At 52.3% G+C, this 23361-nt stretch overlaps 2 protein-coding genes across 3 annotated transcripts in view; one reads left to right on the forward strand and one right to left on the reverse strand.

Moving 5' to 3' along the window:
• The window catches only part of AFG3L2 (AFG3 like matrix AAA peptidase subunit 2), a 28040-nt gene extending 18572 nt beyond the window's left edge, over nucleotides 1–9468 (forward strand). Inside the window, exons 12-17 of the mRNA XM_079717080.1 lie at nucleotides 23–148; nucleotides 818–928; nucleotides 3273–3388; nucleotides 4762–4962; nucleotides 6559–6753; nucleotides 8826–9468. Coding sequence (XP_079573206.1) covers nucleotides 23–148; nucleotides 818–928; nucleotides 3273–3388; nucleotides 4762–4962; nucleotides 6559–6753; nucleotides 8826–9065 — 989 coding nt within the window. The 3' untranslated portion in view covers nucleotides 9066–9468. The remainder of the gene's footprint in view (nucleotides 1–22; nucleotides 149–817; nucleotides 929–3272; nucleotides 3389–4761; nucleotides 4963–6558; nucleotides 6754–8825) is intronic.
• Nucleotides 9469–11631: 2163 nt separating this feature from the next.
• On the reverse strand, nucleotides 11632–21513 carry TUBB6 (tubulin beta 6 class V). 2 transcript variants are annotated; one of them, XM_079717137.1, is made up of 4 exons: nucleotides 21428–21513; nucleotides 21048–21156; nucleotides 19404–19514; nucleotides 11632–12947 (listed from the first exon to the last, which is right to left on the reverse strand). In XM_079717137.1, the coding sequence occupies exons 1-4, from the start codon at nucleotides 21482–21484 to the stop codon at nucleotides 11884–11886; spliced, it is 1341 nt and encodes a 446-aa protein (XP_079573263.1). In that variant the 5' UTR covers nucleotides 21485–21513; the 3' UTR covers nucleotides 11632–11883. The 2 variants fall into 2 exon arrangements, with proteins under 2 accessions (XP_079573263.1, XP_079573262.1); XM_079717136.1 differs by lacking the exons at nucleotides 19404–19514; nucleotides 21048–21156; nucleotides 21428–21513 and adding an exon at nucleotides 13165–13845.
• Between the last annotated feature and the right edge of the window lie 1848 nt (nucleotides 21514–23361).

Here is a 23361-nt window from a genome sequence, read left to right on the forward strand (position 1 = left end):
TCCTTAAAAATAATTTCTCAAGGACCGCCGGACATAAAAGGAAGAGCCTCTATTTTCAAAGTTCACCTCCGACCACTGAAACTGGACAGCACCCTGGAAAAGGAGAAGCTGGCAAGAAGACTCGCATCCTTGACCCCGGGGTTTTCAGGTGGGTGAGCACGACCTGCTGTTGTGTCTACAGGATGTGACCATTCCTTTCTTGTTCCCTCTCTCCCTTCTTCCAAACTTAACATGGAATAGAAGGGACCATCTGTCTACAGCCTGAGAAGGTTATATACACAGGCACAGGCACCTTCAATGTCCCAGGGGCCTGACTTTGTAATATTTTTTGTTGAGCACATACATTGTGTTACGGCCTATTTGTGTCCCTATGTACTTTCTCTGTAAAGGTAGTTTACAGAGACCTAAGGATCTAGAATGCTTTCGGCAAACTTCTCATGTTTAACTTTCGTTGTTTAACTGAATGCATTATGTCATTTTAATGCCCATGTATTTCATTATATGTCAGCAGATTGCCCAATATCCACTTAAGTCACTTTCCCAACAGAGATGGTGGAACTAAGTTGTTGGGCATTTTAAAGCGCTGTCTTAGTTTGCTGTCATTGCACAGTCTCTAAAGGTGGAGGGCTGCTTGAGGGCATCTGTCTACTGCTGATACTTGCAGCGTGCAGTTCAGGGGCCGGGTTGTGCCAGGCAGGACTGAGTGCTACAGCCTGCTGCTGGTGGACGGTTGGCCTGGGTTCCCTTCTTCACAATGTGTGACCAGTGAGCTCAGGTGTATTTGGCGGGTGAGCCGTTGTGTGTGTCCCTTTCACAGGAGCCGATGTTGCCAACGTCTGCAATGAAGCTGCTTTGATCGCTGCGAGACACCTTTCAGATTCCATAAATCAGAAACACTTCGAACAAGCAATTGAACGAGTAATTGGCGGTAAGGCAGCTGGTGGGACCCACGACCAAGGGCGGATGGCGTGAGTTTGAGGCCAGGGCATGTATCCCCCCAGGCCTGGGGCTCACCGCCACCCTGTCGGATGGGTCTGAGACGCCACACTCATGCTGCATGGGCGGCAAGCAGGGAGGTGTCCTCCCCTGAATTATAGCAGTCTAGTTTTTCTAAAACACTCACAACCTCCCTGTTTCCAAAAATTTCATCGCATGAGTTAAATGTGCTCCAAGCTAGATATTGGTGATGGATGAACAGCTGTAACAACTGTTTGACCGGGAAATGCTCACCTGTCAAGCAGGGTTGGCCAGTAATGTGTTTTCTTTGCTTTCTAGAGAGCTTATAGTTAATACCGTTAAAAAGATAACTAGCAGTTCGAGAACTTGGGCATTCAGAGGAGGGAATGGCACAGCCCTGTGCTCCAGACACAGACACACAGTTCTCATGCCCCCAAAACACAAGAACCCCCGGCTTGTCACAGGATTTCCCTGTGACAAGGAATGGCCAGGCAGGCTCCACAGAAGAGCGGGGTTTAAACTGGGCTCAGGAGGAGGGGGTGTGGTGTGAACAAGGGTGAGCAGAGGAGCATCATGGCCTGTGCCTCAGGGGGGAGGTGAGTTGCTCAGACTGCAGTTCCTGTGGGAGGGAAGACAAAGTGCAGAGAGGTGTTGAAGCCTAGATTTTAGCAAGCCTTGAGTGTTAAGCTTAAGAGCTTTTTTTATATTGTTTTACGGCCAGTATTGTACTAACACGAGTTTTCCTGAGCCACTGAGTAACGGGATAGTCAGTGATAGTTCAGGAGGATGCATCTTTGAAGAAGGGGCGCATCTGGAGCCAGAGCCCCTACTGGTCCTTAACGTGCAGTGGCGGACGTGAGCGTGGGAGCCCCATGGCCACGGGTGGGAAGGGCGTCCTCGGGGCCGCTGGTTTGGCAGGAGGTGAGCCGGGGCGGGATGTCCCCGTGGGGTCCTGTGCACGGCCGTGGTTCCCGTGGTGCGGGGTGGGTGAGGGCATGGGCCACACAGCCGACAGCCGAGGGGGAAACGGCTGTCAGCAGAGTTTCAGAAGCTTGTTTTGTGCCACAGGCCTGGCAGGCTCATTAGCAGGTGAGACAAGGAGTAGGTGCCACTGCAGGGGGGCCAGGGGGGAGTTGTAGCGGGGCCAAGTGAGTGACTGGACCTTTTGAGATTCGTTAGGGAAAAGAAAAAGTCTAAGGTGACAGAGTTGTGAGTGGAATTAAAATACCTCACTGTAAACACAGGAGAAGACTATTTGTGTTCTTTTAGGTCGGGGGGAAGCGGGGGAGGGCGGTTGTTTAGTAGGAAAGTGAGTTTGTGAAAGAGGCCAGGGCAGCGGGTGGGGCAGAGCCCAGGCCCTGAGGGGCACGGATGTGCCGTTCACACTCAGCCGCTGGGGCCAGCACGCGCCCTGTGACGGGATCCAAGCTGAGGAGGGGAAATCCTGTGACAAGCTGGGGGTTCTTGTGTTTTGGGGGCATGAGAACTGCATGTCTGTGTCTGGAGCACAGGGCTGTCCACCTGCCCTCTCCCCACCCACTGGCGGCTCTGTGGCGTGTGCTTGTCCTGGGCTGAGTCCTCAGGAACACAGTTCGCCCTCCTTTCTTTTTCAGTCTCCCAGACTCCGTAACGTGTTACCAGTTGAGAAATTCTCAGATGAGTACCTGGAACACGAGAAAGCTTGTGTCACCTGTGAGCTTTGTATCAGTACAGACTACAGCCCAGAGGTGCGGGCGAGCTCCGCGTCCGCCTTCATCCAGGCTGGAGCGGGGGTCCTTCAGTTCTGGCAACACGCGGGCCGGCTCGGGGGCACCTCCTCAGGGCTGCTCTGCGGCTGCACCCCTGGGGGTGCCGGGCTGCTGCCTCTCGTGGGCCTGGCTCTCCTCCCACCCTCGTGTGCCTGCCTCCTCGGCCGGGTCCTTGTCTCCCCCTACTTGGTGATTCCCGATGCCTAGACTAGGCAGTGAGCTCTTTCCAGATGTCTTTGTTTTCTTTGAATTTTCTGTGTCAAGTTGACCCTAGTGCTGAATTTTACTTTGCATTTCTGTTTATTTCTCAAAACGAGATATGTGCCTCGAGTGGGAGAGTAGGAGAAAGTGGGCCTCGGGTGGGGTAGTGAATGCGTTTTGCGGTGGTTGTATATTTTGAAGTTGATGCTTTGCTTTGTTCTGCCCCTGATTGGGAATATTCCATGGTCACAGGCAGCTTGGTCTCTGAGTCACGATTTAGATGAGACGCTGTGTGGTATCGTGTAAATCTCTTTTGATGTCGGTGTCACTAAAGCAGTGGGTCTTGTTTTCTGTTCTGTGTGTCAGGCTTAGAGAAAAAAACTCAGGTTCTGCAGCCCGAGGAGAAGAAGACGGTGGCATACCACGAGGCTGGCCACGCAGTTGCCGGCTGGTATCTGGAGCACGCAGACCCCCTCCTGAAGGTGAGGCAGTTGGCATAGAACAGACGGTGGCCACACTGGGCCACGTGGCAGGAACGTCTGCTGGTGTTGGGGTGAAGGGGTCACACAGATGAGTTACAAAGTTTGGAAAGAAAAGTGTGCAGAAGCTGGAGGCGTTCACTCTGGAAAAGCAGTTGCTACCATGGGTCAGGCTTGGGCGTCTGGGGCTCTCTTGCCCAGGGGGTTTCCCTGACTCCACAGAGAAAATGAAAGGCAAGCCACACACCCTGGAAATACTTGTAGTACGTGTATATGACAGAGGACATGTACCTGGAATACATGAAGGACTCTTAAAATTCAGTGGTAGGGAAACAAGCAACCCTGTAATATAATAGGCAAGATATATGCGCATGTACTTCCCGAGAGAAGGAATAGGAATGGGCACTAGGCGCATGAAGATACCAGATGCCCTAAGTCACCAGGAGGTGTGGGTGGAACCCTGCCGAAGCTCCACATGTCCCGAGGTCAGTCCAGCTGGACCCCATGCCTGCGGGCGGGCACCTGACCCGGGACAGCCACCATGGAAACCAGTTCGGCAGTTTCTCATAAAGGTGACAAATGCTTCCAATACAACCAAATGGTCCCACTCCTGTGTGTTTACCCAAGAGAAATAAAAACATGTGCATGGAATACTTTTACTGCTTTATCCATAATAGCAATAAACCGGAAAGAGCCCCAAAGTCCCTCAAGAAGGAGTGCATGTTTGGTGTGTTTACCCAGTGATTGCTCCACGGCCGTAGAGCCGAGTGCACTGTTAACACAGCCGGCAGTGGGGGTGGGTCTCGGGGACAGTCACACAGACCAGACGCGGTGAAGTCCATACTGTATGAGGCCATTTACGTGCAGTTCTAGAAATTGCAACTCATCTGTGGGGGCGGGGGAGGGGATTTCGGGGAGAAGAGGAAGATGTTTTGTATCTTGGTTGTGGGAGGAGGCTGTTTGTCAGAACTCACTGAACTGTAACCTGTAACTGGGAGCATTGATTGTAAAAATTAAAGGAATCTACTCAATTGCAACAAGAGGACTAGAAAACGAAGGCTGCTGGCCCCTCTGTCTGCCTCCTGGAAAGCGGGGTAGGCGGGGCCAGCGTCAAGTCTGGAGGGGTCACCACTCAGCAGCAGCCCTGTTGTCAGGACTGAACACTTCCAGTTGAGTTTTATAAGAGACAAGAAATACTTTATAGACCTCTCGGGTGAGATTACCCTAAGAGAAAATGCTCTCCTGGACGGGCCCTCCCACCCAGCTTCTCAAGCCGAGGCTGTGGTACTTTCCTTGCCAGTGAGTCTCCCTGTGGCTCCACATCAGCCTCCAGTGGCTGCGTCTGTCCTCAGCGCACCTTGTGTTCTCCTCGTCAGGTGTCCATCATCCCTCGGGGCAAAGGGCTGGGCTACGCGCAGTACTTACCCAAGGAGCAGTACCTCTACACCAAAGAGCAGCTCCTGGACAGGATGTGCATGACTCTGGGCGGCCGCGTGTCAGAGGAGATCTTCTTCGGGAGAATCACAACCGGCGCTCAGGACGACTTGCGAAAAGTGACTCAGAGTGCCTATGCCCAGGTGAGTGTGGGCAGGGTCGTCTTGCATCCTCACCTGCACCAACGGCTCTGGAACAGCACTGCTGTTGGACTGCTCTAGGCTTTCCAGGTAAGGGTTACTTCTTAAGAGAAATCCATTTTAAAACGATCAAAACTTAGGAAAAGAAACCCTTGTTTTGAGAGTTCAGTCTTTCAAGTTTATTACTAAGAGTGTATAAAGCACATCAGTAGAGTTTATGTTCAGTTACAAGCCTGTGGGATCCCACGTGGACTCCCTGGTACCTGTCCCTTCTGGTCCTTTCTGCTGGGCACAGCCATTCCCGTTTCCTTTAAGTTTATCACGGGCGCCTCCATCCCCAGACAAGGTCATTTTGCTGTCGTGGAACTTGATGTCAGTGACTTCCTTTGGGAACTCCTTTTATTCATATGTCGGCTCTTCTGGGCCTGTTACTTTCCCATACCTTTCATTTTTCTTGGGACTTCCCTGGTGGTCCAGTGGTTAAGACTCCAAGCTCCCAATGCAGGGGACGCGGGTTATATCCCTGGTCGGGGAACTAAGATCGCATATGCCACACAGCACTGCCAAAAAACCCCAAAAAACCCCAATAATTTTTCTTAGGGCATTTGTTTGTTGGGGTTGTTTGCTCTTGTGTTCTTTCTAGTTTAATCTCCATTTAAAAAATAACCGTAATGTTTTCTTTTTTTATTTCCTGTGTTCTAGCACATCTAAATTTTCTGATTCTGACTTAATGTTATTCTTTCTTATTTTCCATCACCTTCCTGATTTCGGTTAGCCTTTTCTGAAGTTGTGGGTTACAGTTTTCCTCTGTTTTATGGATGTCTCTCCCTCCCACTTCCCTTATCTGTGTAGACATTATTCTGCTCCTTACTTTTTTCTCATAACAACTTTGTAAGGGATTTTTCTGTTGCCCACTCTTACATGAAGTTTGTTTTCCTGATCTCTTAGGAAGGAGGTGGATTAAGACAGTTTTTCTAGTTTTATGGTTTTAGAGTTTCCTGCTGTTTTCATAAACTTTTAAAAAACCTGACTTCCTACTTTCTGATCCTTTCCTGCTCCCCTCTTTTATCTGCGCCTTCTCTTTTCTGGTCAGTTTGGATTTTACTTCCACAGCTGCTTCTTAATGTGGGGTTTTTGTGTGGTTAGTGTGGGGGTCTCATGGGGTGGAGGCCGGGCCCCGTGGACTCAGGGAGAATGCCGACGCCCCTCACAGGTTCCTGGAGCCCAGGCGGCGCGGGAAGAGCCTCTGGGCAGCCTGGGTGGTTCCTCCCATCTGTCGGGTGCTCCTTGCCTGTCCTCACCTCCCCCCGTGTAGAGCGATTTCAAGCAGGTCTTGTCACCATTGGGGTTTGTCCCTGCCCTTTTGCCGCCTGCCTTGTAGATGTTGCCTGTGGGTCTCTGGTCTTGTCCTCCCAACCTCCATCTACGCAGAACACCCTGGTCTACTTGGCCGACTCAAGGCTGCCGTGTCATTGTTGCAGGTTAAAGAGTAGTACTGCAGTGAGGTGTGTGGATTTCATGTCAGTGGATTTGCTGCCATTTTATAAAAACCTGTGAGCAGAAATGGATGCCCACCACTAGTCACGCATTCTTTTTCAGATTGTTCAGTTCGGCATGAATGAAAAGGTCGGGCAAATCTCCTTTGACCTCCCCCGTCAGGGGGACATGGTGTTGGAAAAGCCTTACAGCGAAGCCACGGCCAGACTAATAGATGACGAAGTACGAATACTTATCAACGATGCTTACAAGAGGACAGTCGCTCTTCTCACAGAAAAGAAAGCAGATGTGGAGAAGGTGAGTGCCAGCTGCACCAATGATTCTCTGCACGGTTTTGCAGAAAGAGTTGAGACTGATGGCTTGACTGGTTGGTTGGTTTGTAGACGCCAACGTCCCCTGTGCCTGTTAATCCCAGGCTCCTTCCTCCATCCTGATGCTGTGTCTGCTGTCTCTGTGGGGCTGGGGGGATGTGGGAAGAGCAGCAGCGGGCATGATCCCGGCTCCTGGTTCTCAGGAATGTGAGTGCGGGATTAACGAAGTCTGTTCACAACACCAGACACACAGTTGAACCTGCACTCACCCACCAAGTGCTTCCACATGCAGAGCCCAGTGGCCTGACTGGGACTGACCACTGCTCTTCACCTCCAGAGTAAAGAGGTAGTGGAACAGCAAATGAAAGAATTAGCCAAACTAGATATGTAGGACCTTTGCTTAATTATGACCTTCCACGAACAAACATTCTTTGTATCGCCCATTGTCGTGCCTCATTTGATAGCACTTTCAAAAGGGAGGGAGCCTTTCTAATTCAGTCGATTTCTTGCATCCAGTAAACTCTTAATTATTCAGAATCCGTGCAACCAAAGAGAGAATCTTCTGTTTTTTAAATATTCCACACTCTCATGATAAAAGCACAGGTGAAAAGTCTTCTATAAAGGACTGATAGAGAAAAAAGCTATTCTAAGATGATGCTGTCCGATAGGCAGATCTTCAGAGAAGCCCACTGTGAGCTGTGCCAGGCAGACCCCGAGGTGCCTTTTCACAGAGCGTGGGGTAGTTGGGAGGGGCCTGCAGCAGGGGCTCCGAGGGGAGAGGGCAGAGGGCAGAGAAGGCTGACGCCCACCCTGATGGCTCATCAGGCTACATGGGGAGGAGAGGAGGGCTCGCTGTGTGGGGCCCTAGTGAGAGAGGAGGGGGTGCAGAGGGAAGGGCAGGACAGGGTGTCTGGGGACTCCAGACCTCTGCGGGAAACACAGCTCTGGAGCTAGAGGCGCCCTTCATGGAGACCTCATCCGGCCCCTGTGTTTTATAGTCAGGAGTACTGAAAGAATCTGGAGTGGAAATGCTTAAAAACTCATCATTTAAAGGAGAGAGCGGCAGGGACTTCCCTGGTGGTCCAGTGGTTAAGACTCTGTGCTCCCAACGCAGGGGGCCTAGGTTTGATCCCTGATAGGGGAACTAGATCTCGCATGCCGCAACTAAGAGTCCGCACATTACAACTAAGACCCGGCGCAGCCAAAATAAATAAATAAAAATAAATCTTTAAAGAAAAACGATACCAAAACTTAAAAAAAGTAGAGTGGCAGCAGGGTGCCATCTCCAGGGGGACAGTCAGAGGCCAGTGCAGAAGCAGCCGTGGGTGTGTTTTAACTTCCTGAGATGGTGCTGTGGTGGCAGCAGAAGTAGAAAGGCAGTGGTAACCGTGAGCGGGTCTAACGTGACCCTGTCTCCTGTCCTCCTGACACCGTCCCTCACCTCCCCACTCGTAGTTGGCAGGGGTCCCTTTTTCTGTGGCTGTGTGTCATGTCAGTCTTGTGGTTCAGCCACACAGAGACCAGAACTTTGAGATGCGTATTTTCACATTAATCTCCTGCTTCATGTTGTGTCTCTGCCTCACTTGTCTTTATTTTTGTCGACCACCTTTTAAAATTTCCCAGTTTCCACCCTTTCCCCCACCCCCACCTCCAGTCACTTGCATCACTTCCTCACACTTCCTGCCAGGATTTCTTTCTGCTCCGTAAGCCAGAGGGAGCTCCTCCCCTCTTTGGAAGCAGGTGGGGCCCAGGGACACTGCGTCTGGCTCTCCTCCCCGAGGATGTCCTTCTGCGGCGTCAGGGACAGAGCTCCCCCACTAAGTCCAGGGCACAGTCACAGGCCACGTGGATGTACCACACTGTGCAGCCACGCCCTTCATGGGGACACGTGTTTTTCCAGGACTTCTGCCCATCTTATTCTAAAGTGACATGACCGTGAATATCTCTTTTCAGTGGTCCTAAACTGTTTTTTGGCAGGGGGTTGACTGTAAGTAGGAGGTAATGAAATTGGAGAGACGTTGCTGGGTGACTGTTTAACCACAGGTGTTCACATTGCAGGTTGCTCTGCTCCTGCTGGAGAAAGAAGTGTTAGACAAGAACGACATGGTGGAACTCCTGGGCCCCAGACCGTTTGCAGAAAAGTCTACGTATGAGGAATTTGTGGAAGGCACCGGCAGCCTGGACGAGGACACCTCGCTGCCTGAGGGCCTAAAGGACTGGAACAGGGAACGGGAGGGCTCAGGGGAGCCCTCGGGCGAGAAGGCCGCCAGCCAGGTCCAGGGCGCTGGCCCCGCGTAGCCAGAGCTGTGCCTTCAGAGCCGCGCTCGGCCTGATGACACAGTGGGAAGTGGGGTGCTTCGTCCGCGGCCTTGGGAGTCACCCAGGTTGCGGGGGAGGGCACGTGCCCCAGCCTCGGGCTCTCCCGGTCTCTGTCCCCGTCAGGTGGGGGTCCTCTCGCTGTCACCTGCTCTTCACTCCCACCTCCCTTCAGAGTCTCCCTCTGTGATGGGCTATGAAATTAGGAATATTTTCATTTGATTTAATATTTTAAAGATGGAATCCGGGTCACAAGTTGCTGTTTTGTGATGGAATGGTTTTCTACAGAGAGCTGTAACATACTTAAAAATATGAATGTATTGTGTAAATACGGCTTCTTTATGTCAAAAATAAAGTGTAAACACTGCACTTTTTTCCTCCTGAACATACAGTGTCGCTGATTATGCTTGGGCTACTTCTTCTCAGAAAACGTAACGGGAAGGAATTGAATGACGTCACTGTTTAGGGTCTCAGGTTTGCGGTTCTCTTCAGCTCCCATGAGATGCTCAGGAAGTCTAGGTTTGTTCATCCCGGAGGATGAACTCGGGGTGTGAAGTGTGTTGGCCCGAGTGAGTCAGTGAGCCCGTGATAGCACATCCTCACTCGGCCGACCACGACTGGGCCTTGGTCCCACGTGTGGGTCTGCAGCGGATGTATAACCACTGCTGGACTGCGGGCTGGCAGGCTGGACTGCAGGGCACTGCCACTGGGCTGGGAAGCCTTGCGCCTTCCGCGAGGTCACTGTTACTGTTAGAAGGGAGTGATGTGCTATTGTGGTTCCAGAAAAGCCAGAGTCCACAGTGCCGCAGACCTAGGTCAGAACTCACCAGAAGGTGGCCCAAAGAAGATGTAGGTCTTCAAATGCCATTATTTGGACTTGGAGGCACCACATATTTCTGCATTTTTAATACTCTTTAGCTGTCTCCTTCAGCGTTACTCCAACTTACTTGTGTGTTCTTGACGCAGATGTGTTGTGGGACGTGACTTGTCAGACTTCAGGCACAGAACCGGCTGGCGTCCTGGAGGAGCACTGGACCGATGGGGTGGCAGGTGGCCCAGGTGGCCCCTGCCCCCCTGCCCATCCTGGGACCGCTCTTCCATACTCCAGCTCGCCAGGCCACAGAAGCACTAACAGCATCACAGCATCCTGGGAGCTGGGGCTGCAGGGGTACCGATCACAGCCTCCCTTCCCTTCCTTACGGGATGCTCTGGGCGCTTGTTGAGTGAGGCTGTGAGGTGAGGAGGACAGCCCTGCAGGGAGGAGGCCAGCGTGCGCCACCCCTGCTGAGCCTCTTGGGTGGTGCCAGTCGTGAGTCAGGCCTGATGGCGCTTGGGTGGTGACCCACATCTCCCCTGCGCTGCTGTATGAGGTCCTGCATGGCTGGCGGCCAGTGGGGCCTGGAGTGGCCGCTGCAGTCTCAGTGCGGCTCCTCTCTACACCCGCGGAACATGAGTGTGTCGGGGCCTGACTCGGGTTTGGCCTCCAGCAGGCGCTCAGGGCACCCGTCTCTCCTCCAAGACCCGTCAGACCTAGTGAGGGTCCAGCATAGATGGGGGCGGTGAGAGATTTTCACCGTAGTCTCACAAAATGGTTAGATTTTTGCAAAAACAGGATCTCACCTCGGTTCAAGCCATGTTGCATGTTTTGTGGGTCACTTTGTCCAAGGCGCAGCGGACACAGAATTACAGAGGGCCACCGTGGGGCAGGGGCTCAGCTCAGTAGTTCCTCAGGGACCCACGAAGGGTGGGGAGGCTGGGCAGGGGGTCCAGCACTAGCATTAAAATGCTTCCACCTGCAGTGACACGCTCGTGTTCCCTGGGCTGAAGCAGCTGGGCTCACAGAGCCCTCCAGGGGAAGAAGCCAGAACCTGGGAAGCGAGCCTGCTCGCCCCGTGGAGGCTGAGCCTAAAAGGCATCTTAGGGAGCGGACACCGTGAGGTGGGGTGGGGCGCGGGATCCTGTGCCCTGTGCGGGGCCTGCCTGCTGGCCCTGCACCCCCAGAAGGAAGCACAGCAGCTCCCAGAGCCGCCACCTGGCCCCGCACCCACCTTGAGCTTGTGTGTCCCCAGCTTTGGCTGGAAGCCTGAGGGTCATTTTCTGTGGCTCCTCCAAATCTCAGCCAGGTTGTTAGGGGAGGCTGGGCGGACTAGCGTAGGGCCGGACGCAGGAAAGATTCATGGGGGCATAAGTGCTGGGGACGTACAAATGGGGACAAGGGCTTTTATTTGGGGGTGCGCTGCTTTCCATAGCCACCAATTAAAGAATCTCGGGGCTGCCCGAGAGCCTCCAACGGAAGAGAAGCCCCTCCCTGCGTGGAGTGGGCTGTCAGGGCTGCACCCCAGGAAGGGGCGGGTGCTGTCGGGGAAGCAGAGGCTGGAGAGACAGAGGGGCACTTAGGGTTTATTGTGACCAGGTTGTTCCCGAGTTCAGAGCTGCACGTCCAGTAAGAGGGAGCACCTTGCGGCTCCAGGTGTCATCACAGGATGAAACACACCGTTTCTAACCCCCTAATTCCCAGACATGGTTGAACACTTAAGAGAAGGTGAGGTTTATTTATTTAGCCCTTTATTTATGGCCCATGAGTTCTTTCAAGTCCTCTCTGGTCTGATGTTTGGGTAGGGATGCCAGTCCCCGCTCTTCTGATGTCCTTCATCTCAGATGACGGACAGGACAGTCTCGCTGCCTCTGCGAGGGGCCCGTCCCCACACACTCAGACCAGGGCTCCCCTCGGCGGCCAGGAGACTCACCAGGGTTGGAGGAAGGACCTCTGAGCCGTGGCGTCCAAGGCAGGGACGCGCCTCTATTCGTTGACCTCCTCCTCGTCGTCCTCAAAAGCTTCCTCACCCTCGTCGGCCGTGGCGTCCTGGTACTGCTGGTACTCGGACACCAGGTCGTTCATGTTGCTCTCGGCCTCAGTGAACTCCATCTCGTCCATGCCCTCACCCGTGAACCAGTGCAGGAAGGCCTTGCGCCGGAACATGGCCGAGAACTGCTCCGAGATGCGCTTGAACAGCTCCTGGATGGCCGTGCTGTTGCCAATGAAGGTGGCGGCCATCTTTAGGCCACGCGGCGGGATGTCGCACACGGCCACCTTCACGTTGTTGGGGATCCACTCCACGAAGTAGCTGCTGTTTTTGTTCTGGATGGCCAGCATCTGCTCATCCACCTCCTTCATGGACATGGGGCCCCGGAACACGGCGGCCACGGTCAGGTAGCGGCCGTGGCGGGGGTCACAGGCCGCCATCATATTCTTGGCATCAAACATCTGCTGGGTGAGCTCGGGCACCGTCAGCGCCCGGTACTGCTGGCTGCCACGGGCGGTGAGTGGGGCAAAGCCGGGCATGAAGAAGTGCAGGCGTGGGAAGGGCACCATGTTCACGGCCAGCTTGCGCAAGTCAGCGTTGAGCTGGCCTGGGAAGCGCAGGGAGGTGGTGACCCCGCTCATGGTGGCCGACACCAGGTGGTTGAGGTCCCCGTAGGTGGGCGTGGTCAGTTTCAGGGTGCGGAAGCAGATGTCGTACAGGGCCTCGTTGTCGATGCAGTAGGTCTCGTCCGTGTTCTCCACCAGCTGGTGCACGGAGAGGGTGGCGTTGTAGGGCTCCACCACCGTGTCCGACACCTTGGGAGAGGGCATCACGCTGAAGGTGTTCATGATGCGGTCGGGGTACTCCTCGCGGATCTTGCTGATGAGGAGAGTGCCCATCCCAGAACCGGTGCCGCCACCCAGCGAGTGGGTCAGCTGGAAGCCCTGCAGGCAGTCGCAGTGCTCGCACTCCTTCCGCACCACGTCCAGGACCGAGTCCACCAGCTCGGCGCCCTCCGTGTAGTGGCCTTTGGCCCAGTTGTTCCCGGCGCCGGTCTGTCCTGGAGTCAAGCAAGAGAGGGGACACGTTTCAAACAGGGCTATGGGGCTGGGGGAGCTGCGCGGGGCCGTTAGTACATTTAAAATGTGTTAGGAAATGATTAGATAATAGAGTGAGGGGTGGGCCCCGGTCCCCCAGCACTGCAGGAGCGCGGGAGGGCAGGCAGCTGCTTCAGACAAGGAAAATCCGCCAGTTTTAAGATGTACGCGTGTTCTGACCTGGTAATTCCATTCTTGGAATTGTTTTGTTTTTTTGTTTTTTTCGTTTTTTTGTTTTTTTTGCGATACGCGGGCCTCTCACTGTTGTGGCCTCTCTCGTTGCGGAGCACAGGCTCTGGACGCACAGGCTCAGCGGCCATGGCTCACGGGCCCAGCCGCTCCATGGCATGTGGGATCTTCACGGACCGGGGCACGAACCCGCGTCCCCTGCATCGGCAGGCGGACTCTCAACCACTGCGCCACCAGGGAAGCCCCCCATTCTTGTTTTTAAGTAGATAATTCTCCCACAAGGTAAAAGACAAAGAAAACAGAAAGTATACATTAAAAAACAAATTGCTTTCCCCTCTCCTTTGGGCTCTCTGAATTTTGTACTACGCACAAATACTTTCTTTTCGAAACAGTAATACTCTCTCACGTTAACGGGGCTTCTCGTTCATCATCCAGAATTACGGTTGCAAGTTTCTGAGCACCCACTATTTTGCACCTGTAATTAAACACCCAGCACAGGAAGTCATTCCTGCCCTCAAATTGCTTCCAGTCAGTCGTGGTAAGATTAACACGTGTGAAAGGCTTTGTATTTTTTCCAAGGAGCTCAAGTAACTAGAAAGAGACCTTCTCGTTAGCCTGTTTTGGGGTTTTTGTTTGTTTTAAACAATGGTGCATTTCCCCCAACATGCTTATTTCTATTTTATGGAAGAAATTTTTAATCTGAAAGGTTGGCTGTTCAATTTAAAATCCTAACTTTCAGTTCACTTTGTTATAAAATGGAAGTTTCATCAGTAGACAAAGCATTTTTTCCAAGCTGTATACGCAGGCCTGTGTTTGTTTGAATGGATGCACTTAAAAAGATCTGGCAAAGAGGACCAGGAGGAACTTATTTTCGTTTTTGCTTTTCTGGACACTGCACATTTCCTGTAATGCAGTGCTCTTCAGACACCACTGCTCTGTAGCCCTGAAAATATTTAAAAACTACATACCCCAACATTAAGCTAACATCTAACGTCTTCACAAATTCAAATAGTTCAAATTCAAATAGTTGCAAATGATATTTTCATTTCCAAGGTACTATAAATATTCCCTTTTGAAAACAAACATGTTACATCATTCTATTAAATGTATCCCACAGAGTCCATGTAAAAATCAGGAATAGGGAATTCCCTGGTGGTCCAGTGGTTAGGGCTTGGCAGATTCACTGCCGTAGCCAGGGTTTGATCCCTGGTCGGGGAACTAAGATCCCACAAGCTGCGTGGCGTGGCCAAAAAACAACTACAACAACAACAAAAAACAGGAATAAATCCTAAGTTGAAACTGATTTTTTTAAAAAAATTCCTATGATCACAAGGTGTTTAAAATGTCAATAACTGTATTCTTTTCAATTAGTTCATTTATCCAAGTGTGAACATCAGATATTGCCAGAATGAGACAAGGTTTGGCATCCTTTTTTTTTTTTTTTTTGGCGACACCACACCACACCACATGTGGGATCTTCCCTGACCAGGGATCGAACCCGTGCCCCCTGCAGTGGAAGTGCAGAGTGTTAACCACTGGACCACCAGGGAAGTACTTGACATCCATTTTATTCCTTTCTCTTTGTTTTTACATATATAAATACTGAGAAGTCTTGTTCACATAAATATGTAAATGGAATCAATTGTATTCTAACAATGTCATTGAATTATTTGATCTTCAGAGTTAAATGCCAAAAATCAAATAGTGATCTATCATCAGAAAGTATTTTTAGGGACTTCCCTGGCTATCCCACATGCCACGTGGCACGGCCAAAAAGAAAAAAAAGTATTTTTAATCATCTTTCAGCCCCAAACTCAATTTTGTGGAAAGGAGAATTGGAAACACCTGACTTGCATCAATCACACTTTCCTTCTGTTGGTCCAAAAGGCTTTGCACCAAGACTTACCTAATGCTCTTTCAATGAAAGGCTCTTTGTGTGGTCCAGTATACTTAGAAAGGGTTGGAAAATTTGAAATCTTAATTCCAACACAACTTTGCAAATATGTTTTTTAACGAAATGTTTTAAATATATTTTTGTCAAAATTTTTAGGTTGCAGATTTAGCTTATTCAGGTTGTAAAAACTATTGGCCATGTAACCTAACTGGCAAAGGCAGCCCTCATTATCAGAGCGATTCTGTAGACTGGACTTACTTTCTGTCAGAAAAACATGACTTTAATTTGCAACTCAAATCAATATGTTAATATGCATTTTAAGGAATATTAGAGAAACCACTGAGAACTGAATTCTAGAGCACACTGTAAGGTAAATTACAAAAAGCAGTAAAACCAAAGTAAATGATGCAGAGATTTAAAGATAAATTAAAAAGACAAGGCATTGACATTTCTCATTAACTGGTAATTAGGCAGTGTAAGGTGCGGCTAAAATGGTCAGCTGTTGAGGAAGCAAGGAAGGCTATTTAAAGGCATTGTATTTCTTCAGTTTGGGTATATCAAATTTGGTTTTGAAAAGAATCATGCATTATAAAAAATTTAAAAATAAATCCATCAGCCCCCTTATCAAACTTTCCCTACATATTGAACAAAAGAGACCACGGTGGTCCCACTGCTGAAGGTGGAGCAGGCAGGGGATTCAGCTGCATCAGGTGGACTCAGAAAACAAGAGGAGCAGAGGGGCCTAGGCACTGCTGGCACATGCCGTAAAGACCCCCTTACGCCAAAGACATTCCCTTGATTTCTGTCTACACCCACTGGTGGTAACAATTCACCGCCACCCCTGTGCACCGATGGGGGAAACTGAGCTGTGGCAGTGACACAGCCGGGGCTGCCCCTGGAGACCCGCCTAGCACCACAGCAGAAGGCAGGCTCTGGGCGCTTGGGGGCGGGGCCTGTTCTCGGACACCCCTGGATTCTGCAGTTACCCCAGGGGGCGGCCTCACACATGGGGAAGGAGTCTTAACTCAAATGTCTTTGGATCTTGCACAGCATTTATCAGTGCTAAGCCCTGTGGTGTAAAGTGCAAGTCTGTAAAAGAAGAACCACCGAAATTCTGTGATTCTTCAGTAAGTTTAAGATGTACTGACTATAAGTGATTCGTATCTTATACCAAGGGAATCCCTTCGGAAGCATCTAAACAAGTCCTACAAATCCATAAGGACAACGATAGCCTTTAGGAAGATGGCAAAGATATAAGCACAGATCGCAGGGAGGGAAGTGCAAGTAACAAACCCATGGCATACTCCTCATGAGGGAAATGCAAACTAAATAAGGAGATTCGATTACCCTCCATGAAGCTGACAGAGCTCAAAAGCTTGGTAACACTGTGCTGACGGGGGTCTGGGGCAAGGCCCTCCCACACACGCTGGAGCCACTGGGGGCATGAGGAGGATGGGCCTCCACAGGGGGCAAGTCAGCGACAAGGATCAAAGTTGGTCCCATTGACTCAGCGAGTCTACCCAAAACGTGCAGAATGACATGGGGACAGAGACTCACCAGGGAGTAGTTTGTAATAGTGAAAAGGTCAAGAGCTAAATATCTATGAGCAGAGGACTGGTGACATCACCGAGGCCGTCAAGCCGGGGGCAGAGATGGACAGACTCCAGAGGGGCGGCCTTGAGTCCTGCCACGGCCCTTGGGGCGTTTCCCCCCCAGGAGGTAACTGCATTCTCGCTCAGGAACACAGACTCCCTGTACGGTGAAACCTGGCTGGCTGCCTTCTCGTATGAGGCTGGAAAACCATCACATCCTTCCTAGGCCCCCACGACTCTCGCACCTCCCCACCAATCCAGAATGCGCCAGGCCAGCCTCCCGCCTGGAGCTTGGTGAAGAGCAGATGCACCTTCAGCTGCCCCGAGGGACTAAGAATGATTTCACTAAACAGCGGAAACCAATGACCAGAGGGCAGTGGGGACACCCGCGACAGGCAGCCACAGCCAGTGAAGCCCCTTGGCCTTGACCCTCCCCTCCCTCCAGCTCACACCATCCACTTGGCTTCCTCGGTGTTTACAGCATGATCAGCCATGAGGTTTTCTCGGCCATCAATAAAAGAAGGAAGCTGGAGGCTTCTGAAAATATTTTGCCACTGTCTCATAGCAACAGACGTTCCCAGTTAAATATTTGGGGGTCAGGAGTTGAACATCTTCTGCAATAGAGGTTGGGACATTAACCAGTGGCTCCAGATTGTAGAACACAAAACTGCAACAGATCCCAGGGGCCTCAGAGCCCACCCCTGGTTCACCTCCAGCTCACAAGGGGTGTGGGGTAAAGCTTAGGGCTACGTGCTCCCGGACTCCCCTCCAGCCCTGAATCTGGAAGAGAAAGTTACACGTACAGAGAGGCCTAAGGTCAACCTTCCTGGTGCTTCGCTTTGTCCCACAAAACTCTCCCACTAATAGGCATGACTGCTATGCAACGAGCAGTTTGTTAAGAAAAAGCTGGGGTTTTCTAAAGCATATTCATGTTTAAAACTCAAATACAGAGAACTTCTACTTTTAAAATTACACTTAACTTCAAGTCAGTGTTTTTTTTTAAACTACTTCAAACTATATCTGAAAATGGAATGACACTTTTTTTAATTCACCAACTCTGAAGGCAATGGGGGTGATCCATCTCCATTCACAGGCAACTTGGCCTCTTTTATTAACTGGAGAATGACTTAAAAACAATTGTTGAGCCTAACAGCACACCACAGTGCGTTCAGACATTCTGGGTCCTCTCCATGCCCCATGGCAAACATGTTATTTTCTTAGTTAAAAATAGTGTCAACTTTTAAAATTTTCTATTAAAGCTATTTCACATCAGTACCATCTTCGTTCCCCTAATTTGGTAGAATATCTCTACTAAGGCTGTGAGCACTGCTGTCTGATACAACTTTCTGCAGTGATGGGACTGTTCTATCTGTGCACTGTCCAATATGGTAGCCACTAGCCACACTTGGCTCTTGAGCACTGGGTATGTCGAGTACAACTGAGGAAGTAGACTGATTTTATTTAACTTTAATTAAATTTAAATAGCCACATGTAGCTAGTGGCTACCATATTGGATGGTAGGATCTTGAAGCATCTTTCCTTGAGAACGATTATGAAAAGTCTAGTTCAGCAAAAGGTAAAGAATATAAATGTCCCCATTTGTAGACTCTAAAAATACTGGTAATTTAGATTTTTTGATGTAATAAAAGGGGCACCAGAGACCTTCGCCCTGGTCTATTTGAAATATCAAAGGTGACAAAAACCCTTGAACAAATTATCAGAAGCTTCGCCTGTCCCATTGCTTGTGTAGGTTGTTATTGTGATGGGGAAGGGGATGATACCAAGAGGACTCATAAACTTTGTGAACATGTGCCTCGCTGAAGGTACCTTGCTGTACCTTTGTAACAGGTCACTGCCTGATTCTAATACAAGGGAATCAATTCATGTACCAATAAAATCTTCCAAGATTCTGCCTCCTCTTGTACACTTTGAAGTAGCCTTGACTCCCAAAACCATGGCTCCAAGGTGAAAGAGGCTGGTCACACTAACAGTGCCACTTCGTTTAATTTTATATAATTTTCTTTAGGAGTTTGCAGAGGAACAGGCACTGCCATCATTTTCTTGGTGGAGGAAGGAGGAAGGAAGATTTGCCCAAATCCAATAAAACTAATAAATTCATATGGCACCAACCTTCGGAAAGAAAGCAGAACAACTGTCTATAGATGATGGAAGAAGAAATATAAACACACTGAAGTTAAAAGATGAGCAACATAAAAACCAAAGACAAATTATTATTATCATATTAGGATAGTCATTTATGAGAGGGAAAAAGAAGTTAATGTCTAAAAATTTTCAAAATCAAGAACTATCACCAGTAAGCATTTCATTTAGAGAATCAAAGGTTACTTTTCCCCAAGAGGGTACTTTTCTTTTTTTTTTTTTTTTTTCGGTACGCGGGCCTCTCTCTGTTGTGGCCTCTCCCGTTGTGGAGCACAGGCTCCGGACGCGCAGGCTCAGCGGCCATGGTTCATGGGCCCAGCCGCTCCGCGGCATGTGGGATCTTCCCGGACCGGGGCACGAACCCCGTGTCCCCTGCATCGGCAGGCAGACTCTCAACCACTGCGCCACCAGGGAAGCCCAGAGGGTACTTTTCTTAAAGAGGCTGCCTATGATGGGGCTGGGGACTGCTGATTTCCATTCTAAGCTTTTCTACACCACGTGATGTTTTTAATCTTGCACCCAAATTAGCTGGATGTTTAAAAAATAAAAAAGAGGAAGAAGAAAGCAGGAAAGATGGAACCTACCGAAGATGAAGTTGTCAGGCCGGAAGAGCTGCCCGAAAGGCCCAGACCGCACACTGTCCATGGTGCCCGGCTCCAAGTCCACCAGGGCGGCCCTGGGCACATACTTCTGAGCTGGAAGAGAACAGAGCCCACCCACAAGGGTCAATCTCTGGTTTCTAAGGCAATGGACTTACCAGGAGCAAGTCCCACCAGCACAGCCGCCTGGGATGTACAGAGCGGGCTTTCTTAGAGTCACAGAATCTCAGCCCTGGGGGAGGGGAGCCGCAGAGAACACAGTCCACCGAGGACTTGTCCGGATGAGGAAGCCAGCCCGGCACAGGGCACAGGAAGTTCCTGGAAAAGGCAGGACGAGAAACGAGGTCTCCCGACCTCCTGCCGCCTGTATTTTCCAGTTCTCACCCATGGGCAGTTCTACTTTTTAGCTCCACGGAAATCGTACTTGCTGCAGCGAGTGGCTGAGCTGCTGGGACACTTTGGCACCTCCCTCCCTCACACGCACGTGAACCCACGAGCGAGTCTGAGCACCTGTTCCAGGTGCGTCCACAGCTGTTTCCCGGGAGACTGTCTCATTTATGGACAAGTGTGGCCGTGTGCCGTTTCATCTGTAAGCACACCCTCACACCAACTGGGCAAGAAACTGTCCCCATGAGGGTGGGGTCACTAGGACTGCATTGGGAACTGCTCTACAACCCATCCTGCTACGCACACACCCAGGCTGAAGAAAGAATGTCACCAGGCTAGGCCTGAGGGTGACCAGCAAGTGCCATGTATATTGCCCTCTTCTCAGTTCCATCCAGGAATCTCACCATCCATGTCCTGCTGTTCCAGACCTTTTTAAAATCCAGTAATTTATGTGTCCTCTTCTTCCCAGCTCTCATGTGGACAAGCAGCAGTAACTCCAAAGACAGAGCGTGATTATCTCTGGGGCCGGGGACACGTGTATGGAAGGGCAGCTCCTGTCACTGCCTGGGTGTTCTTTCAATGTCTTAGTTTTGTGTTGTCTTGCGAAGGGCATGTATCACTTTTATAATAAACATTGTTACAAAAATAAAGTATAATGTAACCACCATATAGATGTAGCTACCCAGGACACGGGTGATACTATTCTCAAACTTGGATAAACCACAACCCGGAATTTTTACTAAACTCCACCAGACAACGACCCTCTCTTTCTGCAGTTGCAGCTTCCAGGGGATGTAAAGTCTTTTTGGAGGTCTGCAAAGGGCCAGAAAAATCATTTGAGGTAGTGTTTTTCAAAGTTTTAACCAAAAACCTTCATTAAGAAATAAAATTTTAGAAGATAAAATAAATTTTAATAAGAGCCGGACATGACCCATTAAGCTGATTTCACAGCAGCAACGGGTCCGCTTCAAGAGCTCGGACCCGCCGGGGAGGACGAGATGCTGTTTGAAATCAACCGACGTCGGATTTCCCGCCCCAGCGGGAGCGAGGGAGGAGCCGGGCATCCGGCTACATCTGGGAGGATTTTTCCAGAACCACCCACAGAGTGAACCACCCACGCGCCGGGCGGCCCCGCGGGTTGAGGAGGGGGAGCATGGCCGGGGTCCCACAGGGCGATGCCGGGGTCCCAGAGAGGGATGGCCGGGGATGGGGGGAAGGGCGGGGTCGCGCCGCGCCACTCACACGATGACTCATTGTAGTAGACGTTGATCCTCTCCAGTTGGAGCGTCGAGTCACCCACGTAGCCTCCAGCAGGGTCGATGCCATGTTCGTCGCTGATCACTTCCCAAAACTTGCAAAGGGCGGGGCGGAGGACAGACGGTCAGCCCGGGGCCCTGGCACCCGCGGCTCCCCTAGGGCCGGCGCGCGGGGAGCGGCCGCAGAATTCCAGGCGCGCCTGAGCTGCCAGCGGTAGCTCCGGGGCCGCGGGGACGGGGAGCGGGGCCGGGTCCCGCTGTGACGTCCCCCTCGGCCGCGCCGGTCCTCCCGTGCTGCCCCGGCCCGAGGGATTAGGGAGGGGCGGGCCGCCCACCCGCAGGGAGCCCGGCCCGGCCCGCGCCCACCTTGGTGCCGATCTGGTTCCCGCACTGGCCCGCTTGGATGTGCACGATCTCCCTCATGGCGCGAGCTCGGCGCTCGCTGCTCGGACAGCGCGGCGACTGCGGGCCCCGCTGCTCGGCGCCCTGGACTCGGCGCCAGCCGCCCCTCCCCGACCCTCCCCCAGCCGCCCTGGCCAATGGCCGGGCCCGCCGCCCCCCCCCGGCCGCTCCCCTTCCGCCCCCGCCCCCCGTGCGCCCTCCCCCATCTCCCCGGGCCAGGCCGGGTCTTCCCAGCTCCCGCCTCTCACCCCCTCGCCCCCTCGCCCCCTCGCCCCCGCGGTCCTTGCGCCTTCCCCCTGCCCCCACCCCGGGCCCCCAGCGGTCGGTGCGCCTCCCTCCGCTCCTTCCCGCAGCCTGCGCGCCCTGGGCTCCCCACCCAGGGGCCGTTCTTCCCGGGCCGCCTCGACCCTGCGCGGTCCCAGAAGGGAGAACAGACCAGGGGCAGTGGAGGGACCCCTGCTGGGGGGCCGGGCCGGGAAAGAGCCGGTCCTTGGGGCGCCCACCCGAGTGGGTCGGAGCGGAGACGCAGCGGGCGGGCGGCGGACGGGAAGGACAAGCTCGCCCCCCACCCCTTTGCTGCCCCTCGCGGAGGGAAACCGGAGACCCCTCGCGAGTTTCCGGACCGCGGGCCTAGGGGTGCTCATTGTCCCCGCCCGCCACGGGTTCAAACCCAGCGTGTAGAGGGCTGTGGGACACGGGAGTGGAGTTTTTCGGGGCGACTCTGACCCCCGCCCCCCGACTCAGGCTCCGGCACGGGTTCTTACGTCTCCGCCCTGCTGTATCTCCGTCTCGAAATACAGGTGCCCTTCGGTTCTGAGCACTTGGAACAGTTTGTGATGGAGTTTGATTAAAGTGAACACATGGCTGGACCTGAAAACGAACACACACACACACACACACACACACACACCCGCCCTGCACGGTTTACGCAGCCTCTCCATCCGGAATCTGGGAGGAAAGGCTCTTTGTCGGCCCCGGAAGGGGCAGGGGTCTGGGTTCTCCGCCTGGTTCCCTTACTTTCCCCATCGCTGGGTCGGGGCCTCCCTTGCTGTTGGGAGGGGGTGTGGACGCGGACCTCCTGCGTGTGAATAAGTGCGAAGCTGGAGGAGGGAGGAAACTTCAATCTTATGGAGCTCGTGTGTCTTCTCTCTCCGCTGGGGCCACGGAAAGTCGGGGGTTCCCTGTGGAATGAGGTAAGCCCTCCCCCGGCCCAGGAGACAGTTCTGCTGTGCAAAGCTTGGTTTCCTGTTCCTTTTACAAGGTGCAGCCCGACCTTTCTGAACCCCCGCCCTCCCCTTCCCCAGTGTTTGCCCACAGCCCCTCCAGCAGGTAAAGTCTTTACTCCTTAGCTGCTGGCATCAGGGTTCTGGGTCCCCCACCCTACCTTCTCCGTGGTCCTCAACCCCCAGGGGCTGTCACCCCAGCAGCCTGGGCCCCCGCTGCCAGCCTCCCAGGGGCACGGCTCCACCTGACACCCAGGATTCTCCAGGCCACTCCTGTGGGCAGCCCAGCTGACCAGGCGGCTCACAGGTATTTCTGTGCCACAAATGCCTCCTGTGTGCCAGGTGCGAGTCGAGGTCACTTCTGGGCGTGAATTAGGCGCTCAGGTGTGGTGGTCGCCCTTCCAAGCGGTCCTCTATGGTGGAAAGGAATGACCACTTTGCAGTGAGTCAGGGTGACTTGGATTTCAGTCCCGACTCCGTTTCCAACTAGCTCCGTGCTACCTCAGATCCTCTGGGCTTGGGTTTGTGCGTCTGTAAAAGGAAAGGGTTGTCCTGGGGGATCTGAGGCCCTGGCACCTTCAGTCTGAGTGTGTGTGAGTTTCCCCGTGAACACTTCAGGTGAGGAGAGTGTGGAAACTGAGGGCTGTGCCCCACCCCACCCCAAGCCAAGTGGAA

This window comes from Hyperoodon ampullatus (genome assembly GCF_949752795.1).
Source record: "Hyperoodon ampullatus genome assembly, chromosome: 13".
NCBI classification, from domain to species: domain Eukaryota; kingdom Metazoa; phylum Chordata; class Mammalia; order Artiodactyla; family Ziphiidae; genus Hyperoodon; species Hyperoodon ampullatus.

Bases quoted from the DNA above. Each gene is read 5' to 3' on its own strand.
- TUBB6 (XM_079717137.1), bottom strand. From the start codon at position 21,484: ATGAGGGAGATCGTGCACATCCAAGCGGGCCAGTGCGGGAACCAGATC. The intron at 21,157-21,427 runs GTGGGCGCGGGC...GCCCTTTGCAAG, and splicing joins GGAACCAGATCGGCACCAAG to TTTTGGGAAGTGATCAGCGA. The intron at 12,948-19,403 runs GTAGGTTCCATC...GCTTGACTCCAG, and splicing joins GCCTGACAACTTCATCTTCG to GACAGACCGGCGCCGGGAAC.